Genomic DNA, 24,141 nt, shown 5'->3' on the forward strand with positions numbered 1-24,141 from the left:
ACATGTGAGATGTTAGATACAAACAAAATGAGCAAACCATGCTTTATACCATAAGCAGAGGATCTGTTACAATGAGTAAAACCTATGAGCTGATCATAAGACATCAAATTCTCTGTTGTGCTAAGACTAATGGTTACCTGAAACACCTACCTGGTTAGCATCAGCCCTAAACTTCTCCTTCCCAACAGCCATTCCAACTAAACTTATACACTCCACTTGCTACAAATTCATTATCATTAGTTACACGAATTAAAAGTAGGTATAAAATGAAAATTTATACCTACTCAGAATCAAGCCAATGACTATATATCATAAGAATCTGATACTGATCGACATGTCCATTCTTACCGGGATGTCTGTTTTCATGCCAATACAAGTCACTGCATTGTGCCCATATCCAGTCAACTCCATTGATGTGTCCTCAGGAGCTAGCCTCACTGCATAATTAATAACAAGTTAACAACCATTATTATCTTGTAAGCAATAGCAAGTTACATATATAATAAACAGAAATTTTAAATAAAGGGAAAATAAATAACAGGAGTTGTCCATGAATATATAATGAAAGGAATAAAAGAGAAAGAATTAACCAAGAGAGCTAGCATGGCCACATGATACAATTATTACAAAATATAAAAGATTTTTTCAAGTGCAGAATATATTTTTCAGAACAATGGTTCTACAAAGTGATGGGTGTCAATCAGTGTGGACTGCCGATTCTTTCTCTTCATCTAAAAGTTTTCTTCATATATCTACCAAGGATTTTCATGTAACAAAAACAATTAAATGGTCAAGTGTTTCAACTCCAGCTCCCATTCTGAAGTTGCATGCTTCGTTTCGCAGAAGCTTCATAAGAATTTGAAGGTAAATTCAGAAGCTGTACAATTAAATGAAGACAACAAGGGTAGCAACGAATAAGGTGAGTTATATATACTACCATAATTGCTGCTTATACTAAACTAGCTTAGTTTGAAACCTGTGTCAAGCTTTTCAATGAGCATAGGATGAATGGGGGGCTTAATTAAAGGGCCATGGCAGGTATCATGGTTGCTGTGTTCTCTGAAGTTGGTGAAACTCTTACAAGACATGAAGGCAGAAGGAATAGGACTAGATCAGAGGCTGTACCAATCTGCTTCTAATGCTTCCAAAATCAGATTCGACTGAACAACATGGAACTATGGTGCTTTTTTATTTTTGGTCCACGTATAGAGGAGCTATGGATAAATAACATGATTAATGTAAAATACACATACAAAGAGTGCTATGATGGTGGAGTAGTTTTCATGGCTCTAGAGATCTGTCACTCTGCAATATGCCAAACCTAGTAAGGTTATCAAGGGAGGATGGGAAAAACATGTTCCTGCACCTTTCTACACTTCTAATTAATGAATGTCCTAAATTTTTTGCAGGGGAAGTATTGGTGCAAGGGTTGCACTCTCTCAAGGAATTAGTAATTGAGGGGGGTGGTAAGTTCAATATGTTGGCAGGTTTTCAATGCCTTGTAAGAATTAATGTCTCATGTGAGAGGCATGTGACTTATGTAGGGACTAATAAGTAAATAATTAACGATTAAGGGCTAAATTGTAATTGGGCTTAATAGGAGAAGTTTCTAGAACTAACTGCTACTTGATGGAAGTAGTGGTTATAAAAAGGGGCTTAATACCCACTAATGTGAAATAAGGTCCCCTTCCTGACCAGAAAAGTGTTCTCTCTCACCCATAGTCATCACGAACGGAGAGAGGCAGAAAAGAAGGTCTAAGGAAGTGAAATCTTATTTCTCTCCTCTTGCAAGGAAATCAAAGTGCACCGGAAGGAAGTTCCTATGGAGAAAGGTACAAGTCTTCCTATGGAGAAAGGTACACATCATTATCTATTGTTGTTTATTGATTGTTTGTGAGAATCATAGGTTTCAAGATCCTGTTGTTTCCTATCATTGATAATCTAGAAAACCCCTAAAGAATTTTTACATGTGGTATGAATAGGCGATGTTAAACACCTTTCCATCTTGAATCTCTCTAGCACTTTATCGATATATATACTTTCTGAGATAAGCCTAACAATCCTTATGATCTATTATGGAATATTTCTATCCCTATCACATAGCTTACCTCACCCATATCTTTCACTTCAAAGTTTCTAGAGAGAAATTTCTTAGTCTTATGAAGAAGACCAAGATCATTAGCTGCAAGCAAGATATCATCAATATACAGAATTAGAAAATAACCTTACTCTCACTGACCTTCAGATACATACATTGATAAACAATATTTTCCTTAAATCTAAAGGAAACAATGATAGCATTAAAACTCAAATACCATTGGCGGGAAGCTTACTTTAAGACTGTATATATTGATTTCTTTAGTTTGCACACTATGTATTTTTTTCCTTCAACTAAGAACCCCATTGGTTGGTCCATACAAACATTCTCATCTAAATCTCCATTCAGAAAGGCGGTTTTCACATCTATTTGATGTAGCTCCAAGTCATAATGGGCTACTAATGTCATGATAATCCTGAAAGAATCCTTTCGTGAGACCAGTAAAATGTCTCTTTATAATCAATGTCATCTTTCTGAGTAAATTCCTTAGCAACAAGTCTAGCCTTGTAATGTTCAAGGTTGCCATGAGAGTCACGTTTAGTCTTGAAGACCCACTTACAACCAACTCTCTTACAACTCTTTGGTAATTCTACAAGGTCCCAAACTTCATTATGTTCCATGGAATTTATCTCTTCTTTCATGACATTTAACCACTTCTCAGAATTATCATAACTTATAGCTTGTGAAAACAAAACTGGGTCATTATCATTAATGCTTAAGTTTGTTTCCGTTTCATGTAGGTATACCACATAATCATTCGAAATAGCTGGTCTCCTTTCTCTTTGAGACCTTCTTAATGTTACTTCTTGTGGTTCTTCCATAATAGGTTCATTATGCATCATGGGTTCATTATTGTGTTGCTCCTCTTCATTAATTTTGTAGTAATAACTGAAGGAGCAATCACCTTACTGTTAGAGGCATAAGCTAAAAGGACTTACACTCTAACTTCTTTAATTTCCATTTCTCGTGGAACTGTACTCCCACTGATTTCATCATTTCCAATGAACCTTGCATGCCTAACTTGTCTTCAGGAATTCCTATTCCTTCCTATATGTTGGCAGGTTTTAATCCTTTGCAAACCGTATCAAGGTGTATCCAGCCTAATTAGACGAAGAGGAAATTATATAGAATTTTAAAAATTAAAAGAATAAATTTTTTATTGACACCAAATTTTAGAATTTTAAGTTTTCAAACAAGAAAACACAATTTTTCGATTTCTCCTCAGTTTCACCCCTACAGTATAAATTGCCTCTAGTAATCAAAACTTAATAAATCACCTTCTAGGTTTCAATTTAAGAATTTAAAATATTTTTCCTAAAATTGAAATTCTTCCATTTTTTGTTAAACATAGTCGCTTCAATTAACGCCGTTAAGGAGAGGGATTTCATTCTATGCAAATTTTATAATTTTATATTATTTTGTTGTACTGCACAATGGGTTCTATTCTGAAATTCAAAACTACATTGTTCTGGTGGTCATAATCTTGCCACTTTGAGATCCAAAATTTCAAGCTTCCCGCAAGCATGTTTGAAGATTTAAGTGCTTCTTCCTTTCACCCAAGTTCACAATGAAGTTTAGTATAATATAAGCTTTGACAACATGTACCTCTACAATGTTCGGATGTTTGTGTTGTTTGCTTCTTTGTTTATTCAACCTCCTACAGTTCTTTTATCAATGTATTAAAAAGTGGATTTGTATGATTTACTACTTTATTTATTTTATTTCTCATGTCTTCTTATCAGTATGTATTTGAATTATTTTATATGATTAAATTGATTTGGATTTGTTTTAAGAAACTTTAGTTTGAACTGGATTTAGATTAATAAAGCATAATAAACATCTACTCAAGAACTTGGCTGCTGAATAATATTAAGATTTGAAAAACTTTGTGGCCAAATGGAGATGGTGAGGTCGCTCATTTGGTTGGTCTGCTATAGAGTTTGCATCAATATGTTGTCAGTGGAAAAATGTGACAGCCATTTTAGAGCTTTAACGGGTTAGTGAGATGAGTTAGCCTAAGATTTTCAAAACTTGTATAGTGGTGTGAATGAAATAGTTATCAGCTAAGTCATCATTATTATAGACTCAAAGATCATGTTATCTACAAATGCCACTTACATTCCACAACTGGCATGGAGAGAAGAACAAAAAAATTGGATCATGTTATGCAGTTTATACTCTATTCTAATCTTTTAGATTTGGCTCATTTCATGTTTTTTACTTTAGGAAACATTACCTAAGGAAATTGTTCCTCAACCAACTCTTGCATCCGGAAATCTTGTTTTAACAATCCAACCATGACACAAGTTAATAGTTTCCTAGGAGAAACACCCATACTCTATACCAAAATATAAGCATAAATAGTATACTCTTAAAAGCTAACTCTCTTAAAACTACTCAATATATATTTGCAACTCACGTATTCACTGCCATAAAAACAAATTCAAAATGGCAAAATATAATGTTTCTTATCAGTATTATGACTTATGAAAACTCAATCAATGAATCTCTCATTGCAAATGTACATTAAGAAACCCAATCTTCCTCATCCCCCATCAATAAGAGACATCTATAATCCGGAGAAACATATAATAAATAATATGAATGAAAATCAACATTAGTTGAATCAAGTGGAGGAAGAATTTGGGTATGACTAACCTTCCTTATAAAGTTCATTTAATTTATAAAAATTTCATGTGGTCACTACTAAAAAAAACCACAGACATATATCTCCTACATTGCACATGGACATTTTTAGAAAATAAAAAAAAATAAAAACCCAGCTTTTGAGTACAATTTTTTTGCCAACAATCGAACATACTGGGCAGAGAAAACAATCTTCATCTTTATGCATGTTGTGTACAACATTTTTAATCACATTGCATGTAACATACCTTCATGGAAATGGGTCGTTGTTGGGAAACAAGTCATGCTAGCTGATTCAAAATATTGCTAAGCTAATGAACGTTGGGGCTTTTCAAGTTGCAACTCTGGGGATTTGCAAGCTGCAACTCTGGGGCTTTGCAAGTTGGAACTTTGGGCTTCTTGGTTATTTTTTGTTCAACACTGTTGTTGATCGACGGGGGCCGGGGACGCGCTCGTTCAAGGTAGCTTCCAGTATTGACTGAGTGGGAAAGCAGATGTATGTACGTCATTTAGCTTCTTAGTCATTAGCTGGTTTCACGTGAGTAAAATAACCAGCTGGAAAAAGGATCACGATGAAGACGGTGCCTTCGAAGGACATCGTGGAAAAAGGAGAAAACAACCTTCAAAAATGGTGTTTGTACCACCGTCATTGTTCAATAACATAGTTATTACAAAAATGCCACCGATAAAGCAACAAGAAAGGGTGTTCCTCACCGATGTAGAAGCTGTGTCGTTAATTAATATTTTTGTAGTAGTGCATGTCTTGATACATTGTGGGTCCACTATTTTTTTACTTGCTTTTTTCTTCAACATTTTCTCTCTAGAACCTCCATATTTTGCTTCTTCCATCCCATTGCAATATGAAAAACTCAACCCATACATTATGGGTTGAACTCTTCGTAATGCAATATAATGCATGAAGTAAAATATGGATAAGAAGCAACAATCTTTAAAATAATAATGACTCAATCTAATTTTCTGTTTGTGTTCATACACTATTTAGGTACTTGTTATTTACCTCAATTTTTGCTAAGTACACTCCCATCCACCTTTTTTAATTTTTAATTACCCATTATACCTTTTTTTCTTAAAGGGTTATATCCCTAGGAATCTCATTTTTCTCTTCTGGTCTGTAATAACATATACCCATTTCAGACATGTATTTCTAGGATACATAGTTTCATAAATACATTTTCAAAATAAGTATATATGTTATTTTGGAAAGATATTTTTGGTAGTATAAACACATACCTTAACCAACTCACTTAAGAGACACTACATCCTGCAATTGTTGACCTTGCAAACCTAGATTAGAAAATGAACACTTATTTGATCACACTTAAAGGATAAAAGCCATTGTTAAAAGCTTTACTTTGCAATTAAGGTGGATAATAGATGAAATTAGTAATGAATGTGCCTTGAAATACAATGCACATGAAGGAAAACACACAATTTTTGGAAGTAAAAAAACATTGTGTGTTTTCCTTCACGTGGCACTACACTCTAAGGTACATTCATTACTAATTGCATCTACTATACACCTTAATTACAAAGTAAAGCTTTTGGTAGTGATTTATCTCCTTTAATTGCAATCAAATAAGCGTTCATTTTCTAATCTAGATTTACAACGTCAACAATTACAGGCTGCAGTGTCTCTTAAGTAAATTGGTTGGTTAAGGTATATTATTTTCTTACCGGAAATGTCTTTCCAAAATAACATATATCTATACCTGAAATATATTTCCAGAACTATGTATCATAGTTTTGGAAATATATTTCCAGAACTATGTATCATAGTTTTGGAAATACATTTCCGAAATAAGTATATATTATTCCAAAGAAAATTTATGGAAGAGAAAAAGGATGTTCCAAGGGTTGTAATCCTTTAAGAAAAAGGGTATAATGGATAATTATATATATATATATATATATATATATATATATATATATATATATATATATATATATATATATAAAGAGGTATGGGGTACTTAGCAAAAAGGGTAGGTATAAATAGTAAGTGATCGCTCTTTATTACCCGTTCTGTGGCTTAATTGAGATAAACCATACTGGTTAATGAAGACAATATTTATTTAATTTTTAAAGAAACTATATTTATGTTGTGACTTTAAAATAAGATGGATGATATTATCTTCAACAAAATTAATTGAAAAGTGAACTGGTAGCTGAAAGTTAAAAGCTAATAGCGGGAAGTTTTGATGAAACTAGTTGTTGAAATAACTAAAAAAAATATAAAATAACATATTTAAAAAGGGCAATAAGAAAATTGAATAAATATTTTAAAGATAAAAAAATAAAATATAAAAAATTATAAACTAGCGTTTTAAAAAACATTATTTGAAATGACGTTTCAAATAGGCATGACAAGAAAACCCGTATCCATGAGTATCTGTCCAAACTCATCATGACTTTGAAGAAGAATATAAGAATTGATCGGGTATGGGTTCAGGTTTGGGGATTGTCTGACTTTTTATATCGGGGTCAGGTCAGAGATGTCACTATCTGTCCCATACCTGTTCTTGTATCCACCTCGACGATGAAATTATTAAAATTTTATTTACTTGTTAATTTTATTTTAGAATTTTTACATAATTTAAGATTTTTTTTTCTTGATGATTTTTGTAGACAAATGTGCTGTAATGAATTTATTAATATATAAGTAGTTAAAAATAAATATGTAACAATCAATTCTTTTTTAAAATCAAATTTTCAATATAATTTTTTTACAAATTTAAACCGAAAACGGAGATACTCGATACCCAATGGGTATTGGAATAACTATTAAAAAATGCTATAAGCTACTTAAAAATATCAACAAAGTTAAACAAGTTTTTCATCTAGTAAAAGCTATAAGCTAACTTAAATAACTTGCTTAATGTCAAAATCTTTTTGTTTCCTTTTTCTTTTGAGAATTTTTTTTTGCATATATTAAATTTGGTCTAGTTGCATATATTAAATTTGCTAAAACGTAACATCATTCTCTCATTTGCCTGTAATGTTAGAAGCTCTGGTCCAATGAGATTTTACAACATAGGAACCTACCAATCTCATGGAATAAAAAAATGGTTACAAAGTCGTACTTTTTCTTTTTTAAAATCAAATTTTCAATATAATTTTTTTACAAATTTAAACCGAAGACGGAGATACTCGATACCCAATGAATATTGGAATGGATATTGGAATAACTATTAAAAAATGCTATAAGCTACTTAAAAATATCAACAAAGTTAAACAAGTTTTTCATCTAATAAAAGTTATAAGCTAACTTAAATAACTTGCTTAATGTCAAAATCTTTTTATTTCCTTTTTCTTTTGAGAATTTTTTTTTGCATATATTAAATTTGGTCTAGTTGCATATATTAAATTTGCTAAAACGTAACATCATTCTCTCATTTGCGTGTAATGTTAGAAGCTCTGGTCCAATGAGATTTTACAACATACGAACCTACCAATCTCATGGAATAAAAAAATGGTTACAAAGTCGTACTTTTGGTTTTCATCACCTTCATTCCAATTACAATCTTAGTGTGAGTTTTGAAGTTAAATAAAAGTTTTATCTTAGTCAGAAGAAACAAATTCGAAGAAGCATAAGATGATTCATGCTTAGGTGAGATGGGTGTCTATATATATCCGAAGCATGAAGCATCGTACAAACAACTTTCACGAGATAATATATATATATATATATATATATATATATATATATATATATATATATATATATATATATATATATATAATATGACGATATTCTAACATTATTTATTTTTATTTTGCAACATCAATTTATTTTTATCTATCTTCACATATTTACTAATTAATAATTCACTTTTATTATACACAAGTTAATTTGTGCTAAAACATTTAACTTCCCTCCATACCTTTTGGTATTTCTGGGATTTTGAAGGGTATCATTTTTTTTATCAATGGAATGCGAGGTTTTCATAAGGCAATTCAGACTTTTAACACTACTAAGCCATATTTTACATGCTCTTTTTTTAAGGATGGGATCATGTGTATACATAATACTTTATACGTTCATATGTATCTCCTTTTCCTTAATTTTTTATAATCATAAAACATAAACATAATATATGTAAGTTTTTCTTATAATTTTGTGAAATATACATATTTTTATATTCAGGAATATTTTCTTTTAATTTAAATATATATATATATATATATATATATATATATATATATATATATATATATATATATCAGAAACTATTTTTTATTGATAGAAAATTAGACATAACCTACTACTTTAACGATTCACAATTTTTATCATCAACGTCTCAACCTTGTCTTAAAAAAATATCCCTCCATTTCTTTTGGCACTTTTATTGTTTTTGAAATTGTGACTGGTTTTTAAAGACAAATCGATCATTTGTCATGAGAGAGCCATTATTTAAACGTTCTTATATAAATGATGGGAGAGTGTACATACCGATTAAATGTAACTACTCAGTAAAAAAAAAAACGCATATGTACTATCAAAGTTTGTTGTCTATATAAATATGAGTCTTGATACGAGTATTCTTTTTTTTTTTTTTAATGTGGGTATTATTCCTTGTTATCTGTATTTCTGAGAAACTAGTCGTTTTTAGTAAATCCAACTCTTATCGGTATTTTCAAGATCTATCTACGTACATATTTTTATCTTTTTTGTGATAATACAAAATAAATTAATTTGTACTAATTAATCATTAGTCTATAATCTATATTGGACTCATTTGAATAGACAACTTAATTAAGATCTTATTCAGTAAGTTCTTATTTCATAAGAACATGTGTTATCAGTGCTTAAAATTCAATAAGTTATTTGCCTTTGGATATGCATGTTAAAAGTGCTTCCATAATTTTAAAGCGTTTGGATACGGTGTTACATAAAGTACTTATGAGATGTTGTCTCATTTTATAATTTAAAAAAAAAATCAAATTATAATTAAAAATAAAAAAATTTAAAAAGCAACTAAGTAATTAAAAATAGCATTATTCATTTTATTAAAACATCACTATACTCACCATATATTATAAAATTGTGATTAAAATTTATGAATCATAAATTTGAAAGTTTTGAATTAGTTATATAATATAAAAATTAAAGCAAAGAGGTGGGCTATGAGAAAAATAGTACGAAATTCTTAAACATTACAACTAGGGGTGGAAATAGGTCAGGCCAGGCTTTGAAAGGCCTGAGCCTAACCTACGATGAATCTTTGAGGCCTGAGCCTGTCCTATAACCTATCAAAGACTTTTATTTTGACTCGGTCTTACCTTTTTAAAAGTCTGGCTTGGCCTGATAGTCTTTTTAAAAGTCTTCTTCATAATAAATATTTAATATTTTATGAAATAAGAACATAATAGGAAAGTTAAAAAAAATGCCAATCAAAATAATGAGGAATATAAAAGGGCACATGACTCACACCTAAATTGTAATTAAAGTCCTTGATTATAGGAATAAAAGTTATGGAGCAGTAATGTGTAATCAAAGTCTGATAGTTTAAAAAAAAACATTAATTGTATCCAAAAAATAATATTATATATTGGTACCCAAAAAATAATATATATATATATATATATATATATATATATATATATATATATATATAGGCCGGCCTATTAGACTTATAAGGTTTTTTAATAAGCTTAAGTCTGGTCCATTTAATTTAATAGGCTTTTAAAAAAGTCTAAGTCTAACATTTTAATTAAATAGGTTAGTTCAGATCAGGTTTTATATAGGCCTCTGTAGGCTGGTCTGGCCTATTCCCACCCCTAATTAGAACCACAAATCACGAAATCCTTTTGGGGAAGAATGAAATATATTATTAGCAGAAGAATAAAAACAAAATAAAAGCGGATGAAACGTAAACGAAAAATCAAAGCAAAATGAATGAAAAGGTAAAAAAAAATATTTTTTTTTTAACTTTTGGTTATATTTAACAAAACTAACTAAAATTAATAAACTAACTAGTAGTTAAAAATTTAGCTAGTAAGTAAAAATTATATTAAATAATTTATACAAATGAGCTCAAAAGATCTTATAGACAACCCATAATATATTTTTTTTATTGATAAATATTAATTGTTAGTAGATATGATTAAACTTGTGACCTTTTTCTTTTACTCGTTTTTTTTAAGCATCCAACAACCTTATATCTCTTCTCAAATGTTTTTATAAGCTCTCCCAAACACTCTTATGAACACTTACGATAAAAAAATAATATAAATAAGTTATTTATAAGTTCTTCTAAACGGAAACTATATTGTATACAATGACAAAATTGCAAGGTCGTTAATAGAGCGTGTGCTAGTTGGGACAATTGAATTGGACAAATGAGTCAATGATTTAGATTATTGGTTTATCAAGTATTAAGTCATAAGGTTGCCATAAATAGAGTTTTCCTGGTGGCAGTGGAAAGGGGCAACATCTTGTGCTCGGTGATTAGACATTAATGGTTTGAGTAAAACTTAAGAGTGATATTGCTAGTCATGTTGAATATGGACATTAGACAATGTAATGAGTGGTTTCACTAGTTTGATTGCTTGGTGACAATAAGACGATTTGAGATTCAATTTGGACCGAGGATGGTGTCTTTAATTATGAATGATGAAAATATAGAAAGAGTTTAAAGTCTAATGAAAGCGTCACCTCCTTTAGTTTGAGATTTGATCCTTGATTTACAATAAAGTTATGATTAGAAATATCATTTTACCTTTAATTAAATAAACTGATTTGATGAGAAGAGGATGTGCAAGTAATTAATAAAATTATTTTATTTTTACCATTTCAAATACAAATTATTAAAGTAAGAAATAAAATAAAAGATTTTTATGATTATTGGTAAGAACATATTAATTAAAAAAATAATATTCAAGCAAAATTAGACTCTCCATACGATTTTATTAAAAGTTGTTATCTCTTTTTTAAAAAACATTTCTAATGTTGAAATAAAACATATAGGTTGATCCTTAAGTTTGTCATATATGATTAAATATTTGTTGAATTTAGTCTCTTAAATAAATAACTTAAGAGATTAATTCTTAACCTTTGGTCAAGAAATATTCTGAATTAAAAAAATATATAATTAAATTAACAAGCTCATACACAAAGATGATAGTCTCACTTATAAGAATTGTTTCACAAAGTTAATTAGAGTACTTCTTTTAGAGTGATCAAATTTGTTATGTTATCCTCTTTTTTTTTTTTTTATCGGTAAGAATTGAATAAGGTATAATGGAGTTTACAACACTCATTTGTTCAACCAATTGAACTAAACCCCATTGGTTATGTTATATATTTTCTTTAATTATATTTGAATGTCACTTATTTTTTTTAAAATATAATTTTTTCCTTAAAAAATATATTTTATTTGTTGTTCTATTTTTTTATTTGAATGTTCTAGTCAAAATTACTTTTTTAGGGCTAGTCAAAATTAGTTATAAACTACTAAAGTGTCTTACTAATTCTATCTCTCCATTCCAAAAAAAAAACTATTTCTTTTCTATAAATATAACTTTTCTTTCGCTTAGCTTAAATATTCTTATCTATAATTTCAATCTATACTTTTATCATAAATTCTATTCAAAATAAATTTATTTTTATATTTAAACATTTATAATATATATTTATATAATACGTTAAATTAATTTTTTTTCATCTAATTTATTATTTAGATTCGATTTGTTCTTCTATTTTTTAGTTTAATTTAGTTTTCTAATTTTTAAAATTGATTTAATTTGATTCTATCATCTAAATTAAACTGACAGTCTTAATAAAATATTTATTTTGTGGCATTTTTCTTTTTGTGAATGGAAGGGGAACACCCCCAACAAGATAGCATTAGAAACCGCAAGGAAGCATGCTAAAGCTTACATTCGTCATAACAACTTTATAAACAAAGCTTGGAACAAAATCCAATATACAAAATTGACCATTCAAGGACAAACCATGATTCACCATAGAATCCGTTACTTGATTACCTTCTCACAACGAATGAGACTAGGCACAAAGTTGAAGCAAGAGTGAGTGGGAGAATACCCCTTGGTCAACCAAGTGATTAAAATTTTAGAATCCAATTCAATAATAAGATCCTTAAATTGTCTACTTCATTTCATTTTGTGGCATTCAAAATTACTTAGTGGCAGTTATAAATCCTCACAAAGTGCAATCCAATTTATACGATATGATAAAAGTAAATCAATTTAAAGAATTAAAATATCAAATTGAACTAAAAAAAACTAGACGATCAAATTAAATCTAAAAAATAAATTAGTGGACAAAAAACTAATTTAACCTATATAATAGTGTTCTTACAAAAATCTGAAACCGTGACACGTCAGGGTGGACGCGGTTATATGGGGTACCGAACTTCACATGTCGGCTTGGAGAGGTACCTTTGACAGGAGGGGGGGAGGGGGACCTGCAAAACAAATGACTTCGATGCTCAAGTAAGAATATGAATGAGGAAAGCAAAGCAAGTATATGCTTAAGTAAAGCTTGTATGAGCGAGAGAGAGAGAGAGAGAGAGAGAGGCACATGCTTGTTGCTCGTGTGCTGAGCGTGTGATGGATTGTGTAGAGGGGTTCAATGGAAACTATATTTATAGTAATTGAGCATGACTGTTGGCTCTTGTTTGTAGGGGCTATTGTAGCCTTTCTATATAATTCTCGGCTTCTAGATAATAGCCAGGAGCTTACAGATAATATTAGAGATAAACATTTTCTTATAGATAAAAGGTAGAAGATAATTGTACCTTGTAGATAATGTGTGGGCTTATAGATAATTAATTATCTGCTAATAGATAAGATATTCAAATACATTTGAATATTCATAGATATAACCTGTTTGTTGGAGAGTCCGACTGCTAAGGGTCAATCGTCTGTGCTCCTGTAGCAGGATTAATGTTGAGGGTGGGCACGTGTCTTTGCGTGTCATATAGGATGCCACATGTATTTTATGGGTCCTTCGATGATGAATTTTGCACTTTATTTCTTGTGCGTATGTATGTATGTTGTCTTTGGTCTTCACAATGCTCCGTACTTGTGACCATATGAATAGTATGAATAGGCCGGTGTGATGTAGACAACGTAGGAAGCAAGACCTTGTTGATGTAGAGTTAGGACCGTGGTGGTCTTGTAAAGAGTAGAATGACACGGACTCATCTCCGATTTGATTTCAACCTAGTTAAAGGTCTTGTCACTCATTTGGTGGGACTTTCTTCTATTTTGTGGAGTTTTTCTCCTAATGGTTGTGAGGAGTTATGTTTGACTTTCCCTTGGTTGAAGGTCTTGTCAACCAGTCGGGGGGCAGGTCGCTTGACCTGTTGAGTTCATCCTCTGATGGTATGAGGAGTAAATGTTAGCTACACCTAATTAAAGGTCTTGCCAAATAGTGTGGTGGCAGTTTGTTTTCTTAAACTTGAACCTTGGACAATGGTCATCGTAGATGTTGCAAGTGAGCAGACCAATGGGGTGTCTTGGGTTTTGTGTACCAAGGGTGAACCTTGGGTTTCAGAGGTATGAGTACCAAGGACAGACCTTGGGTTTTTGATAAGCCTATATTATTGCACAGATAATAAGTTAGGAATAAAGAAGATTGTCAAGGGTAGACCTTGCATACCTTGAGTTCTCATGGAGATGGGACTTAGTACAAGAAAGGGCTTACCAAGGGTGAACCTCGAGTTTTTCGAGCCTTGGACCGGGGACGTGTTTGCCCTAGGTTTTGTGAAGCCTATGGAGCTGTGTCGAGGCTTACCAAGGATGGGCCCTGGATTTTGTGGACTTGTAAGGATCAGCAAGCATGGAGTTGGGTTTTATGAGTCTTGTGTGCAACGTAAGTGTTGTGCTCTTACATACATGGCACTCGCCGTGGGTGGCATGTATTGGAAACGAACAGACGTGTTTTTGCATACATGCCTCTTACAAAGTTGCATGTACTAGAGGCATGGTGGTGTGAATCAGTGGGACTTACCAAGGGCGGACCTTGGGTTTTGCGAGCCTTTTGGAGGATTGACCAGGGAATTGTTCGACCTAGGTTTTGGGCACTATGTTCTTGCATTCATGCCACTCATCGTGGGTGGCACGCACTGGGGACGTGGTGATATGCTCCTGCATATATGTCACTCGTTGTGGGTGGCGTATACTAGAGTTATGAGGGTACAATCGTGCATGTATGTCACTCGCCATGGGTGGAATGCATTGGAAGCTTAGTAGTATGCTCTTCCATATATGTCACTCGTCGTGGGTGGCATATACTGGAGTCATGGTGGTGTGCTCTTGCATGCGTACCTCTTACAAGGTGACACGTACTAGAGACTTGGTAATGTGCTTGCGTGCACATGTCACTCGTCGTGGGTGACACATACTGAGTTGTGGTAGTGTGTTTGTGCGCACATGCCACTCATTGTGGGTGACACGTAATGGAACCATGATAGTGATACGTTCTTGCATGTATGCCACTCACCATGGGTGGCATACACTGGAGTCATGATATTGATACGCTCTTGCATGCATGCCACTCATTGTGGGTGGTATACACTGGAGTCATGATGGTAATATGCTCTTTCATGTATGTCACACGCTGTGGGTGGCATACGCTGGAGTCATGATATTGATATGCTCTTGCATACATGCCACTCATCGTGGGTGGTATACACTAGAGACTTAGCAGGGTTCTCGTGCGCACATGTCACTCACCGTGGGTGGCATGTACTTGAGACACAATGATATGCTCTTGCATATGTGCCTCTTATAAAGTGGCACGTACTAGAGACTAAATGCTAGAAGAGAAGCTCACCAAGGGCAGACCTTGGGTTTCAAGAGCCACGGAGATACGACTATGGATGCTCTTGTCTTGATAAGAGAAATAAGAAAAGAAAGGGATGTAGAATTTTTATTCAATGTAATTGGTTGAGTACAAATTGCTTTCATTAGCCCAGATGTGCCTTGTTAAAACCCCTCAAACCAAAACCCTAATTTTTCTATTTTTTGGACAAAAGACATGAGTAGGAAAAAGAGTACAACATTGGGTTTGGAGTGTAGGTCAGATGAAGTAGAACTTCATGTGGGTGGCATTCCATGTTCTTGGAATTGCTTTGTCATCCAGCTCTTGTAGTCGGAACGCGCTGTTGTCAAGGTTAGTTGTGACCCTGAAGGGGCCTTCCTCGTTGGGCCCAAGCTTTTTCGCTCGGGCATCTTTTCTGGCTTCACCTCGGACTCGCCATACAAGGTTACTGGGCTGAAAGGCTTGTGGTTGAACCTTTGTATTGTATCTCCTTGCTGCTCGTAGTTTGGCAGCTTTTTCCTTAATCCTTGCCATTTCTTAGACTTCTTCGGTGGTTTCAAGTTCCACCCTCATATTTTCTTCATTTTGTTGTTGCTGGAACAATAATGTCCTTGTCGACGGTTCCTCGAGTTCAATGGGGATCATGGCATCTGTGCCATTTGTGAGTCGATAAGGAGTTTCATTGGTTGTTGTCTGGGGTGAACAGTGGTACGCTCAAAATATGTTGTAGAGTTCTTCTTTCCATAGGCCTTTAAACTTGTCAAGTCTAGTACGTAGGGTGGACGCGGTTATGTGGGGTCTTGAACTTCACACGTCGGCTTGGAGAGGTACCTTTGACAAGAAGCGGGGACCTACAAAACAAATGACTTCGACGCTCAAGTAAGAATATGAGTGAGGAAAGTAAAGCAAGTATATGCTTAAGTAAAGCTCGTATGAGCGCGAGAGAGAGGGACACATACTTGTTGCTCGTGAGCTGAGTGTGTGATGGGTTGTGTAGAGGGGTTCGATGGAACCTATATTTATAGTAGTTGATCGTGATTGTTGGTCCTTATTTGTAAGGGCTATTGTAGCCTTTGCAGATAATTCTCGGCTTATAAATAATAGTCGGGAGCTTACAGATAATGTTAAAGATAAATATTTGCTTATAGATAAAAGGTAGAAGATAATCGTACCTTGTAGATAATGTGTGGGCTTATAGATAATTAATCACCTGCCAATAGATAAGATATTTAAATACATTTGAATATTAATATGTTAGAGATAACTCGTTTGTTGGGAAGCCCGATTGCTAAGGGTTAGGCGTCCGTGCTCCTGTTGCAGGACTAATGATGGAGGGTGAACACGTATTTGTGAGTATCATGTAGGATACTACGTGTATTTTCTAGATATTGGACAATACAAATAATGTGATAAAATTGAAATTTCTTTAAATACTTGTGCCTATATATATTTATTGATAAGCAAAGAACATTTTCAGACTGCTTTGTAAATCTTAAGGTACTTCTCTTTAATTCAACAGATAAAAAGTAAAAAACTTTGTTTTATATATATTTTTCAAAGATAATTGTCTCCGAGCTCAATGCCCTTTCGTCATTAGGTTTCACGAAACAAATTTTCTTAATTAGGAAAAGCAAACAAAAGAAAAAGCAAGAAAGCATTTAAACGACAATGATCATAATTTTCCAAATATAGAAAATAATGATTGAACCTTAGACCATGAATATCCCCAATTTAATGACCTCCCTGTAATAATAACACTGATACGAATGACGACGGTACTTTTTTCTTTAATAAACAATCCATGTATTGATTTTACATGCATTATCTTTCAACTACAATTACATATCGTTATCGGTAATTTGATTTGCTTTTACAAAATTATTTAAAAAATTATACTGATAATAATTTCTGACTAATTAATAGTGTAAAAACTTTTATACAACTATATTAGTTTCTTGTTAGTTTTAATTATAGTTTATCTACTTTAATTTTGTAAAGTTTTTAAATTTGTTGCCCATGACCACTGACAGAAAATAAAAAGTAGTCTATTCAGTTACAAATTGGTTGCGTGGAGCTGCACCAAAAATAAAAAATTGGATGCGTGGAATCACAATCAAATGTAGACTTGTATAATTGTTGACTTTTGAGAAAATGATAGGGAGACAACATGCTTTTTAGATGAAGGTTGCTTATGGTGTCAAAATTAGTTTTGTGATTTATGAAAAAAATTGTAAGAAACTCGATCTGTAAAATAATTAATTTTATTCTGAAATATGGGATGGCTTTGGATATAATTAAATTTTGCAATTCAGTGATGTTGGGATTTTTATTTGTTGTAACCCAAATAAACCTATCTTAATAATTATAATGTCTTCCTTAAAAAAGTAGTTATAATGCCTTTTTTAGGGCGACAAATGTAATGACCCACCTTAGTTATGAACTAACAGAAGATCTTATTTTAATTTATTTGAAACTCATAAATTAATTTATTTAAAGTAAGTATTTTTCTTCCGTACATCTTTTAGTTGTAGAATTTAGGAGCAGTGGTAGCATAACCTTTTGGTGCCTATCTCATATCCACGTGTTACTTGTACAATTTGAATTGTGTTTGCGGCAAGGAATTATCGATTTGTACTTAAGAGTTCACATAGATAAAATCCGCATTAATATTACTTTATTATTTTTTATATTCTAATCCACATGTTGAACAATAATTAACCCGTGATATACATGCATGTATCGTAAAATCAACAAACAGTGTATCGTAAAATCAACAAACAGTGGATTGATAAATGACAAGTTGCTATAATAGAAACTATTCATTGTCTCTTGTTTCATATTCTACTTCATAAGTTTTGGGTTCATTTCAACTCATACTGATAGAGATGTTCAAGACACACATATGGTATATTTAATTATATATATATATATATATATATATATATATATATATATATATATATATATATATATATATGATTTACGCACACACACGAGGATAGCAAAATATAGAGTGATCCAAGTTTGAATTCTCAAATTGGAGAGCTTTGTAATTTTTTGTGTATATCTAAGAATTAAACACAAACGAGCTGCCTAGTTAATTTTTTTTTTTAATGAGGATCAAATCTAAGTATTCATTCATCTACTTAACCTCTTATTACAAGGTCGATCCTAGTGAGTTATGCCTAGTTCATGTTGGTTAGAGGCCAGCTTGATGGTTTAAAAACCGAATTTCAAACTATCGGTTAAAGGTGTTAAATTTGGGAGTTGAGTTTTAGAGAAAAGTAGATGAAAAGATAGGTAATTTTATCTTTAAAAATATTTTTTTAAGTTTTTAGAATAAAAGAACTAAAATAATAAAATAATATTGATTAATGTCTTAATACTTTATTTATTCATTTTATTAATATTATATGATTCTCCTATTTTTTTTTTTAAAAAAAGTTATCTTCTATTCCTTTTCTCTCTAAAAGCATTCTCAAATACACCTTTATTTAAACTGATTTCTGGTTGAACAAATTAAACCGCTGATTAATTAGGACTAATTTTCTTTAAATTATTTTTCTGAATTTTTAAATTATATTTCACATTTATTTAAAAATACTCATATACATATTTATTTAAATTATTGGCACATATAACTATAAGGTAATACTTTTTGAACGTAAGAATGCAACCTTACACATACCAAATATTAATTTAAATGCTTAAGGTAAAACTAATTATTTACATAGAATTAGTCATCTATAAATTGGTTCATAATACTCTTTGATAGGTGAATAAGTAATTTGAAATATCCTCCTAAAAAAAGTAATTTGAAATTAAACTGAAAATGTACTATTATAAGAGCTGATTAGGAAAAATTCCCGGCAAGATAAAAAATAAGTTCGAATCCCGAGTCCATATATCATATATACATGAAAGAATATTTGTTGGGTAAAAAATAAAAGAAAATGTTTCTGGCATTTTTTTTAGTACGAGGATCAAATAATCCTTATATTCATTCTGTCCCTGTACCCAAAAAAAAAAAAATCTTTCTGTCCACATCTTGCTCGTACAACTTGAGCTGTGCTTAGGGCAGGGAATTATTATTGACTTCTGTGTTGCTGTTTTTGTTTGGAAATAAATAAAACTAAGAATTCACATAGATAAAATGCGCGATTATTAATGTTTTTATCATTTTTCATATTCCAATCCACAGATTCATCAATAATATATTAAACCGTGAGATAATATTTATTATCTTGTAAACTTGTACACGTTCATGTATTAATATAATCAAAACAGTAGATTGTCAACGAGGATTATTTTGTATATTTCCCTAATGCATTATTGTTAAATGACAAGTTGCTCCTAACATTGACTTTACAAATCCCTATATATAAACAAAAAATTTCCCATGTATCACATTCATATATATTCACTTCTCTTATAGTAGTTAACAAGTTTGCTTATTACTCAGCTTAATTTATTGCTCTTGAGAGTCGATAGTTTCAAATTTCGAACCAAACACACATAACATTTTCCATGGCATACCAAAACCCTCCTTCAATTCCAATCTCAGATCCTGAAGCACCGGAAATCACTCCTACTCATACTCCTTCAACCACCACCCCACTAGCCAATGGATTTTCAGCCAAAGGAGTGGTGGAAAAAATAAAAAACAACTTGGTTTTTCACTCAAAATGGGGTGAGCTCAATGGCGCCATGGGTGACCTTGGCACTTATGTACCAATTGTTTTGGCCTTGACCCTTGCTAGGGACCTCAACCTTGGCACCACGCTGATATTTACCGGTGTGTACAATATCATCACTGGTGTCATCTATGGGGTCCCTATGCCGGTCCAGCCGATGAAGTCCATTGCGGCCCAGGCCTTATCGGACACTGATTTCGGTGTGCCCGAGATCATGACCGCCGGTATATTAACCGGCGGCGTGTTGTTTGTTTTGGGGGTGACAGGGTTGATGCAGCTTGTTTACATGCTCATTCCTCTCTGTGTTGTGAGGGGAATTCAACTAGCACAAGGTTTGTCATTTGCCTTGACAGCTGTTAAGTATGTGAGGAAAATTCAGGACTTGCCAAAGTCTAAATCTTTGGGGGAGAGGCATTGGTTTGGGCTTGATGGGTTGGTTTTGGCCATTGTTTGTTTGTGTTTCATTGTGGTTGTGAATGGGGCTGGGGAGAAGAGTAGAGGGTGTTGTGATGTTGTGGAAAGTGGTGGTGGTGATGATGATTTGGGTGGTCAAAAGAGGAATAATGAGGTTGTTGCAAGAAGCAGGACAAGCAGGGTGAGGAAGGTTATTTTCTCACTACCTTCTGCTTTCATGGTGTTTGTGTTGGGGGTTGTTTTGGCCTTCATAAGAAGGCATGAGGTGGTGCATGAAATAAAGTTTGGACCTTCCTCAATAGAAGTAGTGAAGTTCTCTAAGCATGCATGGAAAAAGGGTTTTGTGAAGGGTGCAATCCCTCAACTTCCATTGTCGATTTTGAACTCTGTGGTGGCTGTTTGCAAGTTGTCATCAGATTTGTTCCCAGGGAAGGATTTCTCAGCCACTTCGTTGTCAGTGACAGTGGGATTGATGAACTTGATTGGTAGTTGGTTTGGTGCTATGCCGAGTTGCCATGGTGCTGGTGGACTTGCGGGGCAATACAAATTTGGTGGAAGGAGTGGTGGGTGTGTGGCACTTCTTGGTGTTGCCAAATTGGTGTTGGGTTTGGTGTTGGGAACTTCTTTGGCACACATTTTGAAGCAGTTTCCTGTGGGGATCTTAGGGGTGTTGCTTTTGTTTGCTGGAATTGAACTAGCCATGTGTGCTAGGGACATGAACACAAAGGAAGATTCCTTTGTGACTCTTGTTATCACTGCAGTTTCACTCGTGGGATCAAGTGCAGCTCTTGGCTTTTTGTGTGGAATGGTTGTCTATGTGCTTCTTAGGCTGAGGAATTGGACAAGGGGTAAACCACTTTCTACTATTTGGATGCAGAAAAGTCCTGAGCAAGTTTGAAGAAAAGGTGTATGTACACGATGTTGTTTGTTTACTAGTAATTGTCAATGTGTATGGTTTTCAAAAGTGATTGTTGTCTGAAAGTTTCTTTCTTTTCCCCCTACAGTTTGTTATCATTTGTTGCTTGACCAACAATGGGGACTTGGAAGGGTTTTAAGACATTATTACTCTATTTGTAATTGCAAGGAGTGTTAGTTAGTATGTAGGAACCTTTAGTTATTGATGGCTTTTGCTCTTTGTAGTTTGAGTGTATTCGCGTCACCAGAAATTGTATGTATATAGTAATCAATAATATAATTGGAATACATTAACGGTGTAAATCTTGTTTACACTGTTATCCCATATATTATGAATTGTTTTATAATTGATAAGTGTTGATTTAAGTAATTCTTAAGGGGTTTACACTTTTCTTTATCAAAATTAAACTCTGCTCTTAATTCGTATAAACTTTTGCACAGTAAAAATACATGTATTTGGGTATGATGGTTAACATGATTGAGAGATGACAATAACAATATACTCTTATCTTACCGGATGAGATTATTATTTTTCAAGAATCATTTTAATTAATTTTTAATTTTTTTTATTAGTGAAAAAATATATTTGACGATTTAGTAAACAAGTTTTTTTAAGTAGTTTTTTTTATGTTTTTTTAATATTTTTTATTATTTTTTGAAATACTATTTAAAATAGTATTTTTAAAACGTTAATTTTTAAATTTTTATTTTTTATTTTTATTTTTTTAAAAAAAATATTTATTCAATTTTTTTATTATCCTTTTTTAAATATATCATTTTATATTTTTTAATTTCTTGAACCGTTATTTTATAGAATATTTATAATTTAATATGTTAGGTTAAAATTTTTAAGTTTTCAGTTATTAACTAATTTTTTAAGTTCTAGTTAATTTTTTAATTAATTTTATCGAATATAATCTAACTATTTGGATCAGGTCATTCGACTCTAATGATTGTGAGAGATAAAAAAATATATTATAAAAAATGCTGTAAAAATAAATATATAAATGATAGTATAACTCAATCACGTAAAAAACAAACATAAAGATCATTCAGTTAAAATCTCTTATGAGAGATCTTTAAATTGTATTTGATATTTTGATTTTGATTCTCATTCTATGGAGGACTTGTTTGTGGCTGTCTATGTTTATTTGTGCGGATGACGTCTGTGGGTAGATTCTTGAACTCATGCGAGCAAAGAGCAAAAAATGGCCAAGATGAGTACATTTCCATTACGAGCTAATGTGATACACATGCTTTCAAATTGTGACTTAAGACGGGGTTGTTGTGGACTGTGTGGTGATAGGCTTTGTTTGTGACTGTTATAATGCTGACAATTGATGGGCCACCTTGGCTCAAAATCAAGATTGTGCCTATAAATTCTGAGGTTTTATGTTAATTTTATATTTGAGTTATTTTCTAATATAATTCATTAAATTTATTTATACTTTTATTTTTTTTCTAATTATATGATATTGATATAAAGTAACTTAATTTTCAAGGACCTCAAACATACATTCCGGGACAGACTCATGATTTAATGACTGGGGTGGGATGGTGAGGGAAATCAATAAAATATATAAGCATGAAAATTCATACAAAATATTTATATATTTTATAAAATAATTTAAAAAATATAACAAAGAATATATTTACACAGAAGATATTAAACATATTTTTAAAGTTCCTAAATTACAATGACAATAAACAATTTCATATTTCACCAAAACATTTAATGAATTAAATTTATAATAAAAATTAGTATTTATGTTAATTATATCTTTCTTACAAAAATTCTTATTAATCATATTCCAAGAATCTACTTAATTTGAATAAATTATGTAGCTCACTAAATTATCTTTTAAGACAATAGTAGCCAACAACCATTGAAGAATAATTTACTATAAAAAAGTTGACAAATGGAAGAAGAAAAGTATTTGTTGTAAGAAAGGCTACAACTTTGAAAACAAATTATGACAATGAAAGAAATTAAGGACAAAGACGGAAAAAGAAAAATAAAGAGATTATAGGAAAGTGTTGATAGAAAGATAAAATATTTTTTTATGTGTTACAAAATTTGTCAATCTTATATATAGTATTTGTAAAGTTTCATCCATAAATGTTAAAAAAAATCATTTGATTATAAACCATAATTATTTATAATTTTTAAAGTAGTAGTAATAATATTAGCATATTATAAAAATAAAACTATTTAAAAGGAAAATAAATAATACTAAAATATTTTATCTAGAAAAAAATATAATTATCTCTATTCTCTACCATAAATATTATAAAATAATGAAATATTTTATTAAAATATAAAATAATAGGTAATACTTAAATAATATTATTTACATACTTAAATTTCCAAAGCAAAATAATTACTTAACATTGTTTTTTTCAAAATAATCTGATATAAAAAAAAACTAATTTGAAAGAAATGACCTCGTGTAACCGTCCACCCCTACGCATAGAACCAATCATGATCCGAACCAAGGATCATTTACTACATTCCTTGATTGTTATGCTTATGGAAAAAGAATTTTATGCAATTAACATCTAAC

The 24,141-nt window shown here is 31.7% G+C and overlaps 1 protein-coding gene across 1 annotated transcript; it reads left to right on the top strand.

Annotated features, from left to right (window-relative positions):
• Window positions 1-19,953: 19,953 nt before the first annotated feature.
• LOC114392385 (molybdate transporter 1-like) lies at window positions 19,954-21,904 on the top strand. The gene has a single exon (XM_028353508.1). The coding sequence runs from the start codon at window positions 20,082-20,084 to the stop codon at window positions 21,558-21,560; it is 1,479 nt and encodes a 492-aa protein (XP_028209309.1). The 5' UTR covers window positions 19,954-20,081; the 3' UTR covers window positions 21,561-21,904.
• Window positions 21,905-24,141: the final 2,237 nt, after the last annotated feature.

The sequence above is a fragment of the Glycine soja genome, chromosome 17 (assembly GCF_004193775.1).
Source record: "Glycine soja cultivar W05 chromosome 17, ASM419377v2, whole genome shotgun sequence".
In the NCBI taxonomy this organism is placed as follows: domain Eukaryota; kingdom Viridiplantae; phylum Streptophyta; class Magnoliopsida; order Fabales; family Fabaceae; genus Glycine; species Glycine soja.